The sequence below is a fragment of the Perca flavescens genome, chromosome 21 (genome assembly GCF_004354835.1).
Source record: "Perca flavescens isolate YP-PL-M2 chromosome 21, PFLA_1.0, whole genome shotgun sequence".
Lineage (NCBI taxonomy): Eukaryota > Metazoa > Chordata > Actinopteri > Perciformes > Percidae > Perca > Perca flavescens.
In genome coordinates, this window is record NC_041351.1 from 15,544,195 (window position 1) to 15,562,341 (window position 18,147).

At 39.6% G+C, this 18,147-nt stretch overlaps 1 protein-coding gene across 1 annotated transcript in view; it reads right to left on the reverse strand.

Annotated features, from left to right (window-relative positions):
• Positions 1-6,427, reverse strand: part of adprh (ADP-ribosylarginine hydrolase) — a 28,149-nt gene extending 21,722 nt beyond the window's left edge. Inside the window, exons 1-5 of the mRNA XM_028567815.1 lie at positions 6,016-6,427; positions 4,985-5,099; positions 4,771-4,879; positions 3,848-3,946; positions 3,638-3,743 (exon numbers count right to left, since the gene is read on the reverse strand). Of these exons, the coding sequence (XP_028423616.1) occupies positions 3,638-3,743; positions 3,848-3,946; positions 4,771-4,879; positions 4,985-5,099; positions 6,016-6,023 (437 nt within the window). The 5' untranslated portion in view covers positions 6,024-6,427. The remainder of the gene's footprint in view (positions 1-3,637; positions 3,744-3,847; positions 3,947-4,770; positions 4,880-4,984; positions 5,100-6,015) is intronic.
• Positions 6,428-18,147: the final 11,720 nt, after the last annotated feature.

The window sequence follows — 18,147 nt, forward strand, 5'->3', positions numbered from 1 at the left end:
GTACACGGGTTTTCACGTAAGTTTCCCGAACAAATAACCTTGCGGTGTGGTAACGATCACATCGACCAAGACATAGTATACTATAAAGTCCAAGAATCAATTATGGGAAACGAAATTTCCCGTTCCAGTGATGCAACTGGACCCATAGTGGGTGAAATGACTCATAAATATGGACTGTATGGAATGTTTGCGATGTCTGTCATAACTGGTCATAAAGCTTTGGCTTTCCGAAAAACGGATCTTTGTGTACAAAGACACTGAGAATGTTAAAGCAAGATATTAGAAGAAGTAGAAAGAAAATTAATGGGAAAATCAATAATTAAGACAGAGGATTTAAAGCTACTGAGTACAGGAAAAACAAAGAATGTTTTAAAATATAAATAAAACAGTGATCTACGGAAAGAATGCAAACCAATAACCTCCTGATCAGTTCTAACCAAAGCCCGTGTTCTGAGCTCTCTCTAAAAATCAGGAAAACGAGCTGGAGAAACGGAGGGACGAAGAGGACACAAACTAAACTCTGGGACAGGACTGACAGCATCCGTCACACCTGCATTGGGTGGAAAGACCAACAAGTATGTGAGAAAACCATGTTTGAAGCGTTTGTCTGCATGTTACAACAGGCTGGTGGACAACATATGGAGCGCGGACCCAAAAAAGGCCGCTCCCACAAAGGACGTGGTCGAGCCAGAGGGTGCCGAGGCGGGTACCATTGGCAAAATGGTGAGCCCTACAACCAAGACCAGTGTTGGTACTGCAAGGACTTTGGACATTGGATATGTAACTGCCCGAAGAAAAAGCAAAAAACCTCAGACAGAGAACAACACCTGTCCCTCTGTTTGACTGAGTCCAAAAGCTGATGAAGAAGGTAGTGCTACCACACACACCCACTCGCTTCATGCGATGAAAAAAATGCTTTGCACTGATACACTGTTTTTGTTTTTGCTATTAGGGACAATTGATAGGTTAGAAAGTTCTGAAAAATAATCTATTCAGTTAAACTATTATAGTATGTTATCTTGTGAAACCTAGAAGAAAATGCCTAGTACTGAGTGTAAAGTTAAAGAAGTTCCACTCACATAATTTGATTATTAGAGCTATAGATTTGACACTGAAGATTATTTGGTCATTCTATTTGGTCAATTGGGGCTGCAGGTCAAAAAGTAAGAGAACAATTCTCTGTTCGTCTCTCCTGTACATGGGAAAAACAATTCTTGGTGTATGATTATGTCCACTTATTTGGTTTTAGGTAGTGATTTAATGTGCACTTTTAACATTGGTTTAACCTCAACACCTGACGGATTGAGAATTTCTCGTAATGATGCAACTGACGTAACCACATGTTAATTACAGTGTGGCTAAAATGACCTCACTGAGGCGGCGTCTGTAATCAGCCCTGCCTCTGACTGCATGAAACCTGACAACCAATATCTACTGTACATCTCTCAAGGCTGCATCTAATTTTTATCCCTCAAGAAAAGTTTTTTTTGGTGCAGTGCTGTTTTCATGTAAAATGAACAGAATAGCAGCTTGTTCAGTTTAGTGTTAACAATTAGATTTTTACTTGAGCCGGTCACCTAGAATGTCTGTACACGTTCCTGATGTCACTGTGAGACTTTTGCTGCCAAAGCTATTGAAGCGTTCGTGAATATGAAACTGTCTCTGCAGTCTTCCCCGATGCTGGGACTGCCAGATCCCTAAAAACAGTTACTTCGCCGTATGGGTTTGGAGTACTTGGGGTTTAACCATGGGTTGTCAATGGACATACGCATGGGTAGATATGAAATTAGTAAATGTTCACACTTCACACCAGGTTATTTTAATTGTTAAATACATAACACATTCTTTACACAAATTATAAGGCAGTAGTCTGATGTGACATTAACCAATGACATTAAGGTCTAGGGTTTTTAGCAGATTATGTTTGGTCTTCAAATTTGTTTTTTTGTTTTGTTTGCTATGTCGTTACCCTAATCAAGAAAAAGAGTTCACTTCATTCTTATGGTAAATATGATTGAGCCTTCTGACGTATTCCGTCTTTCTGAATATGATAATAATGTTTGGACACCGTCTCTGATGCTGGGTAAGATTGATTCATTTTGTTTTATTCTTTGACGTGAATGCTTTATACTATTTAAAAGAGTTTTTTTTGCACCTTTCCATTCAACATGTAAGAAATAGACATGAATATCCATAAGGTTGAATATTAAGAAGTAAAGTTTGGTTAGGTGATTCATTCTATAATAAGGGTTGAATCTTTAAAAGTAAAATTTATTTTTGTGATTATTTTGTAATCAAAAGGGTGAACTGTGGTGGCAAATTTTATTTTAACCATTTCATTTAATGATTGTTTTATAACGCCACAAGATTTAGCTTCTTCATGTGTAGATTCAAAAGGCTCCAAGCAAAATAGTTGGCAACCGTGAACTATAGCCCAGTAGAATTATTTAGTTTTACTAGTTTGAACCTTCTCACATTGTTGACTTTTTAGCAGACGAAGTCGAGAAGGCCACAAACCGTGTCTCCTTCTGCCTCCTGAGATAAACTGTTGTTTAGGCTAATGTTAAGAACAGAGAGCAGAGGGGAAGGTAAAACAATGGTTTGACTGTTAATGATGTCCTCTCTTCAACTATGAGCATGCTAAAAGATACATTTAGAGGGGTGGCTTAACAGAGGTTTTCACTATATGAAGTGTGGATGTTTAGATTTTAAGTTAGAAGACCATTTCAGTTGTGCTGCGTGTACCTTTGAAACTGTGTTTTCTCCATTTGCAAATGTAAATAAATACTCAAAGACCAAACTTTGGTTTAATTCTCAAACAGTCGTTACTCGTTTTGATTTTATCATGAATATCACTAACGCTGCTGCTTCAAGGAAAACTTCCACCACAATTGCATTTTGCAACTTCATTTAGATTTTTTATTGTGCCTCAAAGCTGAAGAGAACCTGCCTGAACATTTCTTTTTTTCTATAATTTGAAAACAGATTCATTCCTCTCCACAACCAAATGTGATGAGCTTAGAGCTGAAACGATAAGTGGATTCATCGATTAGTCAATCAACAGAAAATTCAGTGCAACTACTTTGTTGATCGTTGATGTGTCAGCAAAAATGTCAGATTCCCATCAGTAACATAAGAAGGGCAACTCTTTCTCACTTTCAAAACATATTAAGAGTTAGAGGATTTATATATGAGGATGATTCTTACGTACGTAAACAGTTGGGACTACTGTACTGCTCTTGTTGCTGTCATAACTGTGTCCCCAACAACAAAGCAAAATGAAAGCGTTTCTATTTTCGCAGACCCATGCATTTTAATGCAAGGCACATTGAGTTTACTTGTAAATAAATGTGCTATATAAATAACTTGTCCTTGCAAATTACTTAGGTGTCTTAATTTGTTGGAACACCTGTCATTTAGAGATACAAACTGACAATATAGTGCCACTCAAATCAAAATCAATTTGTAACATATTTCCTTATCTCTATTTTCCCCTTGGTAAGTCATTAAGTTGCCCTGTGCCTGCTCAGTAAAGCAATTCTGCATGTAAATTGACAATTAAAAATAATAACCAAACCCGAGGAGGGCTCAACCTGGAATGCATAAGGATTAGACTAAGTTATTATGTTTTTATTACCTGAGGCCAATGCACATAGACCTCATGGCTGCTCCACAGCCCGTACCCCGCGGATTATAAGGCACTCTGTAGCCCCCTTCCTCTCCTGGCTTCAGCTGGGAGACTCCTACAAGAGCAAATAAGAATCAAAAGAGCAAAAGAGAATGGAAGTCAAATCTCTGCCATCATTACTACATATAAATGTGATTTGGTTTTAAAATGAAGACTTACCCAGAATGGTTGCTTGCCCTGGTGCCCTCCCTTTCATGTCTTTCATCCCCTCCACATATCGAGCAGCCACCTCATGCAGGAGTTCCTCCCCCGCCTTCCCTACAAGGAAGAAAATGCAGAGTTAACTTGTTTAAACTGCAAGCATTGTCCTCATTAACTTTTTAAAGATGTAAGGGACCTATTAACAAGGCTGGTTGTTTGCCATATCACAGTAAAGGTCCAGTTGAATTTCTACCATTTTCCTTCCACTTGTGCAGAGCTGTATAGAGCACCAAATCAAGGCAAGACTAGAAATTAGATTTAACCTTTAGTTTTGAGAAGGCGTGGTGCGTGTCAACAACAACACTTACTATCATATCAATCCAATAAACTCCTTGTTTGAAACAAAATGAACAAAGGGGAGACAGAAGCCAGAGAGAGCAAAAGGATTCAATGGGCCTCATTCACCAATATCTTCCTAAGTTTTCTCTTAAATATGTTCTTAAGAAATATAATTGATGTGAATTAAATACAAGGCAAGGCAAGTTTATTTATATAGGCCTAGCACAATTCATACACAATGGCAATTCAAAGTGCTTTACAAATGAGCAGTAGTGTGTATTTATTAAAACAAACAAACGTATAATTATGTGTAAAATAATGAAAATAATTAGTTACAAAATGGAGAGAAATGTTAAATTTTAGATTAGAACGGAAGAAAACGTTATAGCTACTTGATTTGCTCAAACATGTAAGCTCTAAACTGTGCTTACAAGAGTGCTCTTGAGTGTGCGTAGATTCTGTTCTTACCTAAGAACAAATCCCAAATAAGAAAACATTGGTGAATGCCAAAATCTTCGTGAAAACTGTGTAAGTGGGGTTTAAGAACACATTTGTTCTTAAGAACGTTTGGTGAATGAGGCCCAATGTCATTTTGACCTTACCAGTTGCCAGTCCTTCAGCCGTTGCCAGATGCAGAATTGTGTCGTCGCTTAACGGCCAGTCAGGGAGCTTAACCTTTATGTTCTTCAGACCGCCAAGCTCTTTCAGCTCCTGTGAGGACAAAAAGGATGAGGGTAGACATTTTTGGGTATGTCTAGCAGTGGTTTCGCTTCATCACAAATTCAACTCCTCTTTTCACGTTGGTCCTGCACTGACCTGATGAATATCTGGTCCCGACTTATTGAACTCCCAAAGCGTGTTCCTGAATCCCAGAGCATCACCGACACCACTCAGCAGCATGGCTGCCTTATAGTGCTCCACTGTAGCAGATCTGTTGGGACAAAAGAGACAATTACCACTCTGTTAACAAATGTACAACACTTTGAAGTGTCTGCCTAAGCCAATAGAAAACATTAACTCAAGATGCTCTTCTTAACAGTCCTTATTCACTGTCCATAAAAAGGAAATTGTACTGAAAAGAAGCTGTTTTATAGTCATTTTAATTAAAGCTGTTTTGACATTAAAAATGTTATTTGATTTGGTTTGAAAAAAGTCACTAAGGGACCATTATGGAATGGACCACCGGAGGAAAATAGGGGAGGGTCATGTCTTTTATTCTTTGTTGATGGGAGGGTCATCCATTTTTTTTTAGTGTAGGGGGGAGGGTCACCCTACTTTTGTATTCATGAGAACAGCAAAATTTCAAAGTGGCTTGTTTGGTGCATATTTATCCATGTAGCTCCATGTAGCTCTCTCAGTCTCGGCCCCTATCGCTAGCAGATGGATCCCTCCCTGTCAGCCAGACAATTTGAGCTGTAGCTTTAGAGACCGTGGGATTTCCCCAACTGAATAAATCCCGCTCGCACATATAAACACAAAACTGCTTTGCTAGCTCCAACGTGTTGTAACTAGAATAAATAGTAGAATAGTAGTAGAATAAAATATTTAACTTTTCAGTATCTAAGTCTTCATCTATGTTATGCAGTTGTGACTCTAATGTGCAGACTACGCAACATGGGGAAAAAAAGTAATAATACAGTAGGCTATATGCAAAGAGCTAGCACATTGAGGTATATTCCTAAATTAAGGTATATTTACAAATGTTCTGACCTGTTATATCATGTCGGCTAATCATTCATTCAAATATCGACATATAAACAAGTCATCTTAAACATGAAGGTACTCTCTCTGGCTTGGTTTGAGAGTAATTTAGGTAAAATCCTTCCTCCATGCAGTGGAAGTCTCACCGGTCCATTGCAACGAGCCGTTTCCCGAAATCAAGCTTCGTCAGGCGGTCACACACAGAACCTGACACCGGGGCTGCAAACTGAAGCACTGCACACGGCCACTGCTTACTCTCTACTTGTTTGTCAAGTTATGCTGGCAAGTATTAGCTCACTCCCAACTCAGAAAGGCCTGTAGCAAACACCAGCGTTCCTTCACTAAAGTTAAAGCATGCTACTCCAAACCCGAGCCCACCCGTCGGACTCCCTGAAAACGTGGAGGCTAAAAAAAACGCAACTGCAAAGCAATTTTAGAAGGCAGATTTCAAGCTGGCAAGATCAGACATAAAATAAATGCCTGTTACATCCTTCTTATACTATCTATGGTCAAAGAATTTCTAATATGATCCATTGACATATATACAAGGTTACACCTACACCAGGACATGACTCATTATAAACACTTCCTGCTGCACCATACTATGTATGGGGTTCCATTTATATGGGGTTCCATTTGTATGGGGTTCCATTTGTGCCAAAATTAAGTCAAAATGCTTACTGTGTCAATGTCTATGTCTATGCTTACTGTCAATGTCTATGTCTACTATGCTTACTGTCAATGTCTATGTCTACTATGTCTATGCTTACTGTCTATGTCTATGCTTACTGTCAATGTCTATGTCTATGCTTTCTGTCAATGTCTGTCTATGTCTATGTCTGTCTGTCTAGATGTCAATTGCTCACACGACTCAACATTTGTATGTGTCAAGTCAACTCCTGTCATCTGTTGCCCTCCTTTTCATTTGACTGTGTTGTCTTGCTGTGTCGTTGAACTCTGCCAATGTTTTGTGTCATTGCACTCTGTCGATGCTATGTGTCGTTTCACTCAGTCGTTACTATGTGATGTTTCAATGTGTTATGATTGTTGTCCTGATGTGTCGACTTACTGTCAACTAGTTGAGCAGATTTCCCAGCTAAACAAGAGGAACGTTCCACACATGGTGGTCCTGCAGCCGTGGCAACAGAACCTGCCATTATTATCCCATCTAAAGCAATTATTGCAGATTATTTTTAAACACCTTGCCACACTAATAAGAGCAATCATAACATCAGGTCAGTTGGCTAAAAGTAATCTGGGTTTAATTGAATGGGCCACAGTATAGGCTAATTATAAAATAATAACAGTACTGATAATAAATCTACTAGCTTACTAGTTATACTTATAATCAGGGTTTGTATTACTTTTAAAATTAAATGGCATCTTGTGGCCAAACTGCATTGTACAGTAAACTTTGAAGTTGAGTAAACACTCCTTAAGGCAACAATCATCAAACTGTATTTATTGTGATCTGGTAATGAGAGACAATAATAACTAATTTAGACTTTTGGGGGCTATTGTTATTCTACAATGGACATTATGTTGACCATTGTTGACCTGGTATTTCAGTGCATTTTTTGAAAACAATTGAACTATTATGCTATTAGATTTATTAATACTGTTATTATTTTATAATTAGCCTATACTGCAGCCCATTCAGATTGCTTTTAGCCAAATTTCCTGATATTCTGATTGCTCTTATTAATGTAGCAAGCTGTTTGAAAATAATTTGCAATAATTGCTTTAGATGGAATAATAATGGCAGTTTCTGTTGCCACGGTTGCAGGACCACTGTGTGTGGAACATTCCCCTTGTAGCTGGGAAATCTCCTCAACTTGATAACAAATAACTAAATAAATTGAACAACACATTGAAACATCACATTGAAACGACACATAGCAACAACAGAGTGAAACGGCGCATAGTAACGACACAAAACATCGGCGGAGTGCAACGACACAGAAAGACAACACATTTAAATGACAAGGAGGGCAACAGACGACAGGAGTTGAGTTGACACAGACAAATGTTGAGTCATGTGGGCAATCAACATAGACAGACAGACATAGACATAGACAGACATTGACAGTAAGCATACATAGACATAGACATTGACAGTAAGCATAGACATAGACATAGACATAGACATAGACATAGACAATGACAGTAAGTATAGACATAGACAGTAAGTATAGACATAGACATTAATAATAGACATAGACATCGACAGTAAGCATAGACATAGACATAGACAGTAAGCATGTTGACTTAATTTTGGCACAAACCATATCCCCAAACCACCTGCACCACTCAATTTATTATACTCAATTTATATTTGTTTTAATCTGTGTGCTAGTTAGTGCACAGTGCATAAATGTAACAATTCCCCTGACAAACAAATTTGTCATTTTTGTTGTTGCTGTACAAACATTAATTTAATTGACTTGTCATATAATGATGTCTCAACCATAATCCCTGTTCCCAAGAAGTCGAGGACCACAGGACTTAACGACTTCAGACCCATTGCCCTTACCACTGTGGTTATGAAGTCCTTTGAGCGCCTTGTGCTTTCTCACCTCAAAGCCATCACTGACCCCCTCCTCGACCCCCTGCAGTTTGCCTACAGAGCCAATAGGTCTGTAGACGATGCAGTCAATTTGGCCCTCCACTACATCCTCTGGCTCCTGGACTACGCAGGAACCTACGCCAGGATCCTGTTTGAGGACTTCAGCTCTGCTTTCAACACCATCATCCCGGCTCTGTTTCAGGAGAAACTCTCCCAGTTTGGTGTGCCTGACTCCACCTGCCAGGTGGATCACTGTCTTCCTGTCTGAGAGGAAGCAGCATGTGAAGCTGGGGAAACACGTCTCTGACTCACAGACCATAAGTACCGGATCCCCTCAGGGCTGTGTTCTTTCTCCTCTGCTCTTCTCCCTGTACACCAACAGTTGCACCTCCAGTCACCAGTCTGTCAAGCTTCTGAAGTCATCGGACTTCTGAAGTCATCGGACTCATCTCTGATGGAGACGAGTCTGCCTACAGGTGGGAGGCTGACCACCTGGTGACCTGGTGCAACCAAAACAACCTAGAGCTTAATGCTCTATAGACAGTGGAGATGGTTGTGGACTTCAAGAAGAACCCAGCCTGACCTGCCCCCATCACCCTCTGTGGCTCCACAATTGACACTGTGGAGTCATTCCGCTTCCTTCTCTCCCAAGACCTCAAGTGGGAGCTCGTCAAGAAAGAGGATGTACTTCCTGCCGCAGCTGAAGAAATTCAACCTGCCAAAGACAATGATGGTGCACTTCTACACAGCCATCATTGAGTCCATCCTCACATCCTCCATCACCATCTAGTACGCTGCTGCCACTGCCAAGGACAAGGGCAGACTGCAGCGTGTCATTCGGTCTGCAGAGAAGGCGATTGACTGCAATCTGCCGCCGCTCCAGGACCTATACGCCACCAGGACTCTGAAGCGTGCTGGAAAGATTGTGGCTGACCCCTCCCACCCCGGCCATAAACTCTTTGAGCCACTCCCCTCTGGCAGGAGGCTGAGGTCCATTAGGACCTCAACCACACGCCACATAAACAATTTTTTCCCCTCCGCCACTAGCCTTATCAACAAGACTCGGAACCCACCCTGAATCTCTCCACACTCCACCTCTGGCTCCTCATGCCACTGTACCTAGTCTGCTGTAGCGTTCCTTTTACTTTTGAACTTATTTTATTAATTATAAATTCCTTGTATGTGCAAAAAACGTACTTGGCAATAAAGCCCTTTCTGATTCTGATTCTGATTCTGACGTGAAAAGTAAGCCTACGGGGCAATCATTTTACAGACTTAACATTAAATGGTTTACCTATAGGGAATGTATTCAGTTTTCCAGGTATTTAATCGTGAACCAAATATTCTCATCCTTTCTGACAAACTATATTAAATACATAAATAATGTCTGTCATGCTCCTTTCTTGCTGTCAGGCATGAGTAACTCTATCTCTGTTGTCTCTCTGACCAGATGAACCTTGTGTAAGCCATGGATGGATAATCCAGACAGATCACAGCCTGAGACCATCCTCCGCTCTCCCCCGCCAGCACTATCACCTCTAGTGTAGGTGTAAAGACTTCTAAATGAAGTTTAACACACAACTTTCATCCAACAGAGGATGTTCACTTAAAAAAAAGTCATACCATGCAGTCGTTTTATCCCAATCCCTGTTAAAGGAATACTTCTACAGGTAATATGCTTATTCAATTTGTTGTCAAGAGGAAGAGAAAATCACTGCAACTCTCATGTTTGTATGGTAAATATGTAGCTATAGCCAGAAGACACTTAGCTCAACTTAGCATAAAGACTGGAAAAAGGGATAAAAAGCTGGCACAGCTAATAAAAACGTTGTACCTTGTTTGTTTAATCCATATATAAAACAAAAGTGTTATAATGACAATTTTTTTGGCTAGGCACAGTGACTTCCTGTGAGTATTGTATCAAAGACAAAGGTGATATTGTCTGAAGTCTGTTTGCCCTTAACCGCTGTTGACCACTGCAAGTGAAAGTTGAATGAAAAACAAATAACTTGTGTTTCTTAATTTCTAGAAGTGTACGATAACACATTGGCCTCATATTGAGACTAGACAAAAAAGATCTTAGCTTCGCAAAATATCAGCATGCAGATGCAGCTACTAGGTTTGTTACAAAATATAGTTTGAGTAAGACCCTCCCACATTTAACTTTATCATTATGACTGTTTTTAATGCATAAATTAAAGTAGGAACTGACAGTTTACATTTTACTGAAATTGTATTTTATATAATTTTAAGTGACAAATAAATTGATTGATTGAGTCTCTAATACGTAGACATCTAGTGTTAGCAACATAAGCATTGTAGCTAAGGTGGCACGGTAGAACAACATATATCAGACTTTGGCTACATAAGCATTAAGATCAATTCATTGTTGGTTTTGGTCTTTTCATAGGATTTATTGACAAAAATAAAACCATTAATATATAAAAAAATATATTTCCCCACTGGGGATCAATAAAAAGTATAAAATAAAAAATGATTAATAAAAATAAAGTTCCCTATCAGTGTAGTTCTCTAGAGAAAGAAAATAGAACCGTAAAATCCTAGAACTCGACGTTGTCATACAGTTTATGGCATCACAACAGAATGAAGATGTTACACTGGAGCTACAGAATTCTGCTCTCACAGATCAACACAGATCAGCACTCAAAACACATTGCAGCACCTGTTGTTTATCCTAGGAGACTTTTTTTTTCCACCAATAAATATTTTTGCGACAGAAGTCCTTTAATTTGTAACTGGTCTGTGATTTTTAGAGGCCATTACAGGCCATTTCTCTGAAAGTAAGGTAAGTCATCGCTGGTGTCTCATATTAAAATTTGAAACTTGTGCATAGGATCATTCCTGAAATAATCTAGTCTATAATTTAAGTAATAACATGACTCGGCTGGCGTCTACTTAATAGTCATAGTGTTAAATTAAGTTTGTTTTGCAAACTTGTTAATTATTTAAGAATTGCATTAATATACTGGTAGGGGATTGTATTTTTGATAATCATATTTAATCTTGTTCACAAGGAATGACTGAGACTGAAAGAAAACAAGCGTTGTATATGTGTGCTAGATATTGTGGGGACAAATGCCTTAATATGATCACATTATAAGGGGAACTCCTACTACATAAGCGGTCAGTGTAACATGTGCTAAATGTAAACTTTGAGGGTTTAAAGTTTCAGAACTAAAATGTAAATATTTGCAGTAGGATGGACAATATTGTGATACTGTAAGATAATTTTAGATTTCTTTGTCTGACCAATTTAGTCAAAATGGATGAAAGAGGAGATGGGGAACACAACGGTAGAAATCGTAAGTCAGTCTTTCCAAAAGCTATTTAAGGCAGACTGGTTTACAGTTTAATTCAGGAATTGAAATTGGTAATATAATTCTCTACCTGATCTTGCAGGCAGAGAGCTTTACCTGCATTTATTTCCAAGAGGAGATCGGCCACCAGCCGATCAACTTCATGCTGGAGTTATTGCCTGGATGGAATTTCTCTTTAATCATGAACAAGAGGAGCCCAACTTTGCTGTGTTAGTAGACTTGTTGAACCAAAATGACGCTGACGACAATGATAACGATGAAAACCAGGGAGATGAAAACCAGGACGATGAAAACTATGAAATCAATGATAACCATGACAACAATGAAAACCAGGATAACAATGAAAACCAGGATAACAATGACAACCAGGACAATGAAAACCAGGACGATGACAACCAGGACAATGACAACCCAGACAACAATGAAAACCAGCACAATGAAAACCAGGACAACAATGAAAACCAGGACAACAATGAAAACCAGGACGATGAAAACCAGGACAACAATGAAAACCATGACATTATTGAAAACTATGACAACAATGACAATATCAATAATGAAAATGCAGAAGATGCTGGTGCTAGTGCTTGGGTTGAGGTTGGAGTCTACCAGGGTGTAGAAGATGACGACCCCCTGCCTGGAGGATCCAAGAGAAGTTCAAGAGAGGAGGATGGACAGGACACTGAAGAGAGAAGCAGCAAAAAATACAGATGGTGGGATGAGTTTGCTGAAAGCAGCACTGACAGTGACACTGACAGCACCGACTGTGACAATTTCAGCAAGAAAACTGTAAAGAGTCCAGTCAAACATACTAAGGTTGCTGAAGAAGAGCCTCTGCCTGGTCCATCCAGGAAAAGGAAAAGAAAGAGTGATAGAGTCGAAAACTAGAGAAGCAGCAAAAAATCAAGACAGTGTTACGAGTTTGCCGACAGCAACTGTGACACTGTTACCGTCACAACTGGCAACGATCTTGCTCACAGTATTGGCAATATTGAAGTGGCTAAAGATGCAGGTGCTGTGAGAAGAGACTGACACGGAGGAGGAGAAGCACCTGGATGAGTAGGAACCACTACCAGGAGGTCGAGGAGGTCGATGAGGAAGAGGATAGGAGAGGCAGCAAACAATTCAAATTTTAATATGAGACACCAGCGATGATGACTGATGCTGGCAGTGAGATTAAATTATTAGATATGTTTGACTTTTTTAACCCTACTCTACACCACTATTCACACACCAATTTCTCCTTTCTTTATAATGTTGTCTTACCCAAATACAAATGCATATACATTCAGTATATTAGGCTATAGGTAAGACACACAGCGAGATAAAAAAGCCCAGTTTTGGCACCCATTTGCTTATCGCTCTTTGAGTGGGCCCTCCTGAGGTTTCTTCCTTCTTTTTTTTAACCTCCTAATTGAGGGTCTAAAGGTGCTGAAACACCAAACAGATCGTTGACTATTGGTCCAAGTTGGTTAAAGGTCCCATGGCATGAAAATTTCACTTTATGGGTTTTTTTAACATTAATATGCGTTCCCCCAGCCTGCCTATGGTCCCCCAGTGGCTAGACATGGCAATAGGTGTAAACCGAGCGCTGGGTATCCTGCTCTGCCTTTGAGAAAATGAAAGCTCAGATGGGCCGATCTGGAATCTAAGGAGCAAGGTTACCTCCCCTTTCTCTGCTTTGCTCGCACAGAGAATTTGGCCCACCCATGAGAGAGAGACATCATGGCTTTCAAACGAGCAAAGTGCCAGTTGGTCAAGGCCACACCCCCACCCTCCACCTTGCCCCCCCTCTCTCCTCCTCAATAGCTACAGACACAGAAATGGCACATACTAAGGAAAGCTCATTGTGGGACTGGCTCTAGTGGCTGTAATTCTGCACCAAGGCTGAATTTCGGGAAAGAGACTTCAGATACAGTATTAGGGGACCACTAAGGTCTATAAAAGCATCCAAAGAGCACCATGTCATGGGACCTTTAAATATTCTACATTGTTGTTGAGGAAAAGAAATTATTTAAGATAAAAAAAAAAAACATTAAAACTATCCACTAAGCAAATTAGTGCACGAGAATAAAAATGGTAGTGAGGAAAGGAAGGAAATGACTGACTGTTGAGAGGGCACACACAGAAGGCTCTTCGCATATTCATCTTCATCTCAATTTGATTAATCCAATACACATAGTTTTAAATATCCCTTTTTTTGTGTTTAACAATTTATTTTTTAACAAAATACAAAACATACAACTCGCAACATGAACAAATCCCCCCTTTCTGTCATTACCACCCACCCAGACAAAAATCAAGATAAGATGACACAGTAACTACAATATTCCAGACTATTCCACAAATAATAACAAAAAAGCACAATAAAGCACAATAAACCAAATAAACGAACAACAGAAGACCATCATACACGTCTCTCCCCAGCACAAAGCTTCTTAGGAGCCCTCCAGGAAGTTCAGGTACTTTCCCCTTTTCTAGTTTATACATCCAATCTGGCAAACTGTTCATATGACATTTTTTTAAATGCTGCCACTCTAGCCATCTCACAAGCCCACTCCTGGATTGACGGCACCTCTTCATTCTTCCATCCCGTTAAAATAATCTGTCTACCTATCATCAAACTTGTCTGGACCCATCTTCTTATGTGCTTATCCTTCCCGTTTAGGATTAGGATAGCATCTCCCAGAACAAATAATCTTGGGCTGAATGGAACCTGGGTCCTTGCAATCTGACATAGGTTATCATGTCAGATCATGGTTATCGTGGTTGGTGCACATTACTGTTGCCAGATGAGTGTCAAATTTGTCTGCCATATTTTCTGTAACTAGTGCAGCATGAAGGCATTTTAGGTGAAATTAGCAAGCTATCTAACTAGCCAGTCGCAGCGGACTGCTCTGTCCCTCCGCTTCCCCACCGCAGGGAAACTTCTTTGCTGAGAGAACAAATAACATAGGTTTCCCTTTTTGAATGACGAATAGATTATTGCCGTCTGCTGGTGTGGTGAGTATTAAACATGCTAGTTAGCGTCAAATTTAGTCTTTGCGGTGTGTTCAAACAAAGATTCTCTATAACTAACACTTACACGCTGCGCCAATGGTATGAAACGGTACACACTTCCTGTCTCCTAAATGGTTGTGACCTTGGTTAAAAGTGTAGTGAACTGCGTGTGGATTGATGAAAAGCTATTTTTGTTTTGTTATATTTGTATAATTTATCAACATTAGATAGCTATTTACACCGCTAAAAGCCATATTTAGTATTATGGAAATTAGTTTAGTTTTTTTTTAGTTGACGTTAGCTTATCTGTGTTGCGAGATCTCGCGAGAGTTTGTTTGTTTGAAAAATGACATTTTAAAGTCAGAATGTTCAGGAGATATGTGGCTTGTGAATATGGGGCAAAATAATCATAATCTGTGTTTACGTTCACTTCTCCCATTGGAATCAACAGACCCAGGACCTGCCGCTAGTCTCCTAAACAGGAGTGGCAGTGGCGAAACCCACGTGACACAATACAGGAAATTACGAATTGGGGCGTCTTGTTTCTAAACCGTCTCTGCATTAGTCCTTGCGGTGTGTGTTCAAGTGCAACTTTTTGGCTAAGACACAGGTGTCATGAGGAGAAGCCATAGTCAACCTTCGTCGCAACTAATTCTTTGGCATCTGCTTGGTGTGTCAGCACCTTAAGGTCCAGGTGGGTTTCAGTTTAATTTAGTTCGTTTTTTTTTATTATCCTTTTGAAAATTGAATGTGTGCAATATAAAAAATCTCTCTTTAAAGGCTTAATATATAAAACTAAAACTTAATTTAACTTGCTGGCTTATTGTCATTGCTTTTAGAAATCCAAACTACAGTATGTTACGATTTGAAACAATAGTGCACCATTTTTCTATTATTAAAAAAGGAAAATTAAAATATGAAACTTTTACATGGAATACGTTTTATAAACCACATTGATATAGAAGATGGAACACGTTGACAACCTCAGTCATAGATCCACTACAAATAGTCAACAAATACTGCAAGCATATTATCTAATTGACAGTAATAACAGTAATGCAATGTCTAGAAGTTTGACGTTTTGGGAAATAAACTTATTTGCTCAGAGTTAAATGATAAGATTGATACCACTCTAATGTTTGAATGCTATCAATGCAGCTACAACCAGCAGCCAGTTTAGTGCGTAACTTTTTTGATATTGATCGTCCGTTACATTCAAGCCATTGCCAAATGAGTTGCTTCAAAGCTGATTAAGACAGCTCCACACAACTCTGTCTGTATTTCTCAGTATGGTTGTGTTCAGAAGATTGCGTTGTCCGGTGACTTTCCCTCGCAGAAGTTCGAGTGAAAGTACCTCTTCTGAAGAGTCCATCATGTTTTTTAATCCTCCGTGTCCTCCTTGCATACTAGCAACTGCGTGGAGGAGGGGTGGGGGCGTGTGCGTGATCACGCAAGGCTGTATAATGTGGATGCGCCAACAGTGTTGTCATTACTTAGAATTCCTCATGGGGGCGACAGAAACTACACACTATAGCTTTAACAAGTTGTATCTCATTTGTAAAATCTGTACTAAAATGGAAGCTAAGCTAACCGGCTGCTGGTTCTAGCTACTTATTTACCCTATAGGCATGTGGTATCTTCTCACCGAACTCTCGGTGAAAAAAAGAAAATAAGTGTTTTCCAAACTGTTCATAGCAACTGAATATATTACTAGAGTGTGGGCTGACCATTTTTATTTTGTTTCTTTAGTTTTCTTATGTTTAACTATGTCCATTTACACCATAAACCCAAGTCTAAGTATTAGAATAAAAAAAAAACCTCAGGTCAGCCATGTTGAGGAGGTTTATTAATTATCAATGAATCCAGAGACCAAAAGGCCTGGTCCTTCTGCCAGTCATTACACAGATAAGGTCAGAACCAAAAGTATATAAGTAGGTCACAGAAGGAATTTGGCCGAATTAACTGGTACTTACAGAGGACCTAACACGTGGATGTTATGGAGGATTATACCTGCTCAGGTGACTCATGTGTATGGAATAGTTTACCTGCATTTGTAGGTTGATGAAAGAAATCCATGGTGTATATAATAGTATCTCACAAATGTGTTGCTTTAGAATAAACCTTTTAAAAGAGAAAACATAAGACATTCATAAAAAAATCGGCTGTATTCAACACAGAATCACTGATCACAGCCGTAAACTACATCTCAGCATAGTGCAGATTGTACCCACCGCACAGAGAGACAACATCTGCTTAATATTCCTTTGGGAACCAGATGTGTTCTTTGCATGTTTTGACACAGAAACTTAAACTATCACATCTGGATTGGAGTTTGTGCGGCAGGGTGGGAATGTGAGTGTGAAGACCTTCGTCCACTAGAGGACTCGGCTCCAAGCTGCAGTGTCAGCAAGCATCCATCCTGCTAACACGTCCTTGAGCGAGACACTGCTGTTTTGTATGTGACCCAGTGCTCTGACCTGAAGGTGGAGGGAGAAAAGTGAAAAGAGAATTCTCCTCCAGGGATCAATAAAGCATTAAATCACATTATAATCAGGTTTTGGATCCTAGATCCAGCTTTAGATGTAGACTTGCAAAACATGTAATCTGCTCATCAATATCTGCTGTGAAGCTCTTCCGTCCACAGGGTGGCATGGTTTCACTACAACAAACAGTGGCTTTGAAACAGACTTGGTGATTGACGTTGGCAGCTGGTGGATCCCGATGCCAGACAGTGATTCCCCATGGCGGATGCACACGGTCAGTCTTCGCTACCAGACGATTATCATCAAAGAGGAAGTGTAGACTGGGAGCTGAAGTATCAGTAGAAGCTATTTGTCACATGAGTTGTCAGGAGCCATAAAGGCTGATGGTGAGTGGAGCCGGAGAGCGGCACAATCGTGAAATAAGAACAAATGGTCCATGTGCAGATATGCCTGGGCAGACTGTGGTGGTGCCTACAGTTTCAGTCTTTGTCACTATATGACTGAAAAACTCAGTCCAGGTTTCAAACTGTCAAATTGATAAGCTGCACACAACACTTTAAAAGAATAGTTTGACATCCTTAGGAAATAAGCTTATTTTCTTTCTTACCGAGAGTTACACGAGAAGATTAATACCACTCTCGTGTCTAGATATGGTTTCATTCTTCTCCTCTAACTCTCGTAAAGAAACCAAATTAATGTATTTCCAAAAATGTCAAAAAAAGGCACCTGGTAATCCATTTTGTTCCAATCCTCACTGTAAGGCCAAGTTTACAGTACTATATAATGCCTGGAAGCTGCAGAGAAACAGGGCAATGGTGACACATCCACACACACTTATGTCATCAGGCCATTACATATTCACACACACACACACACACACACACACACACA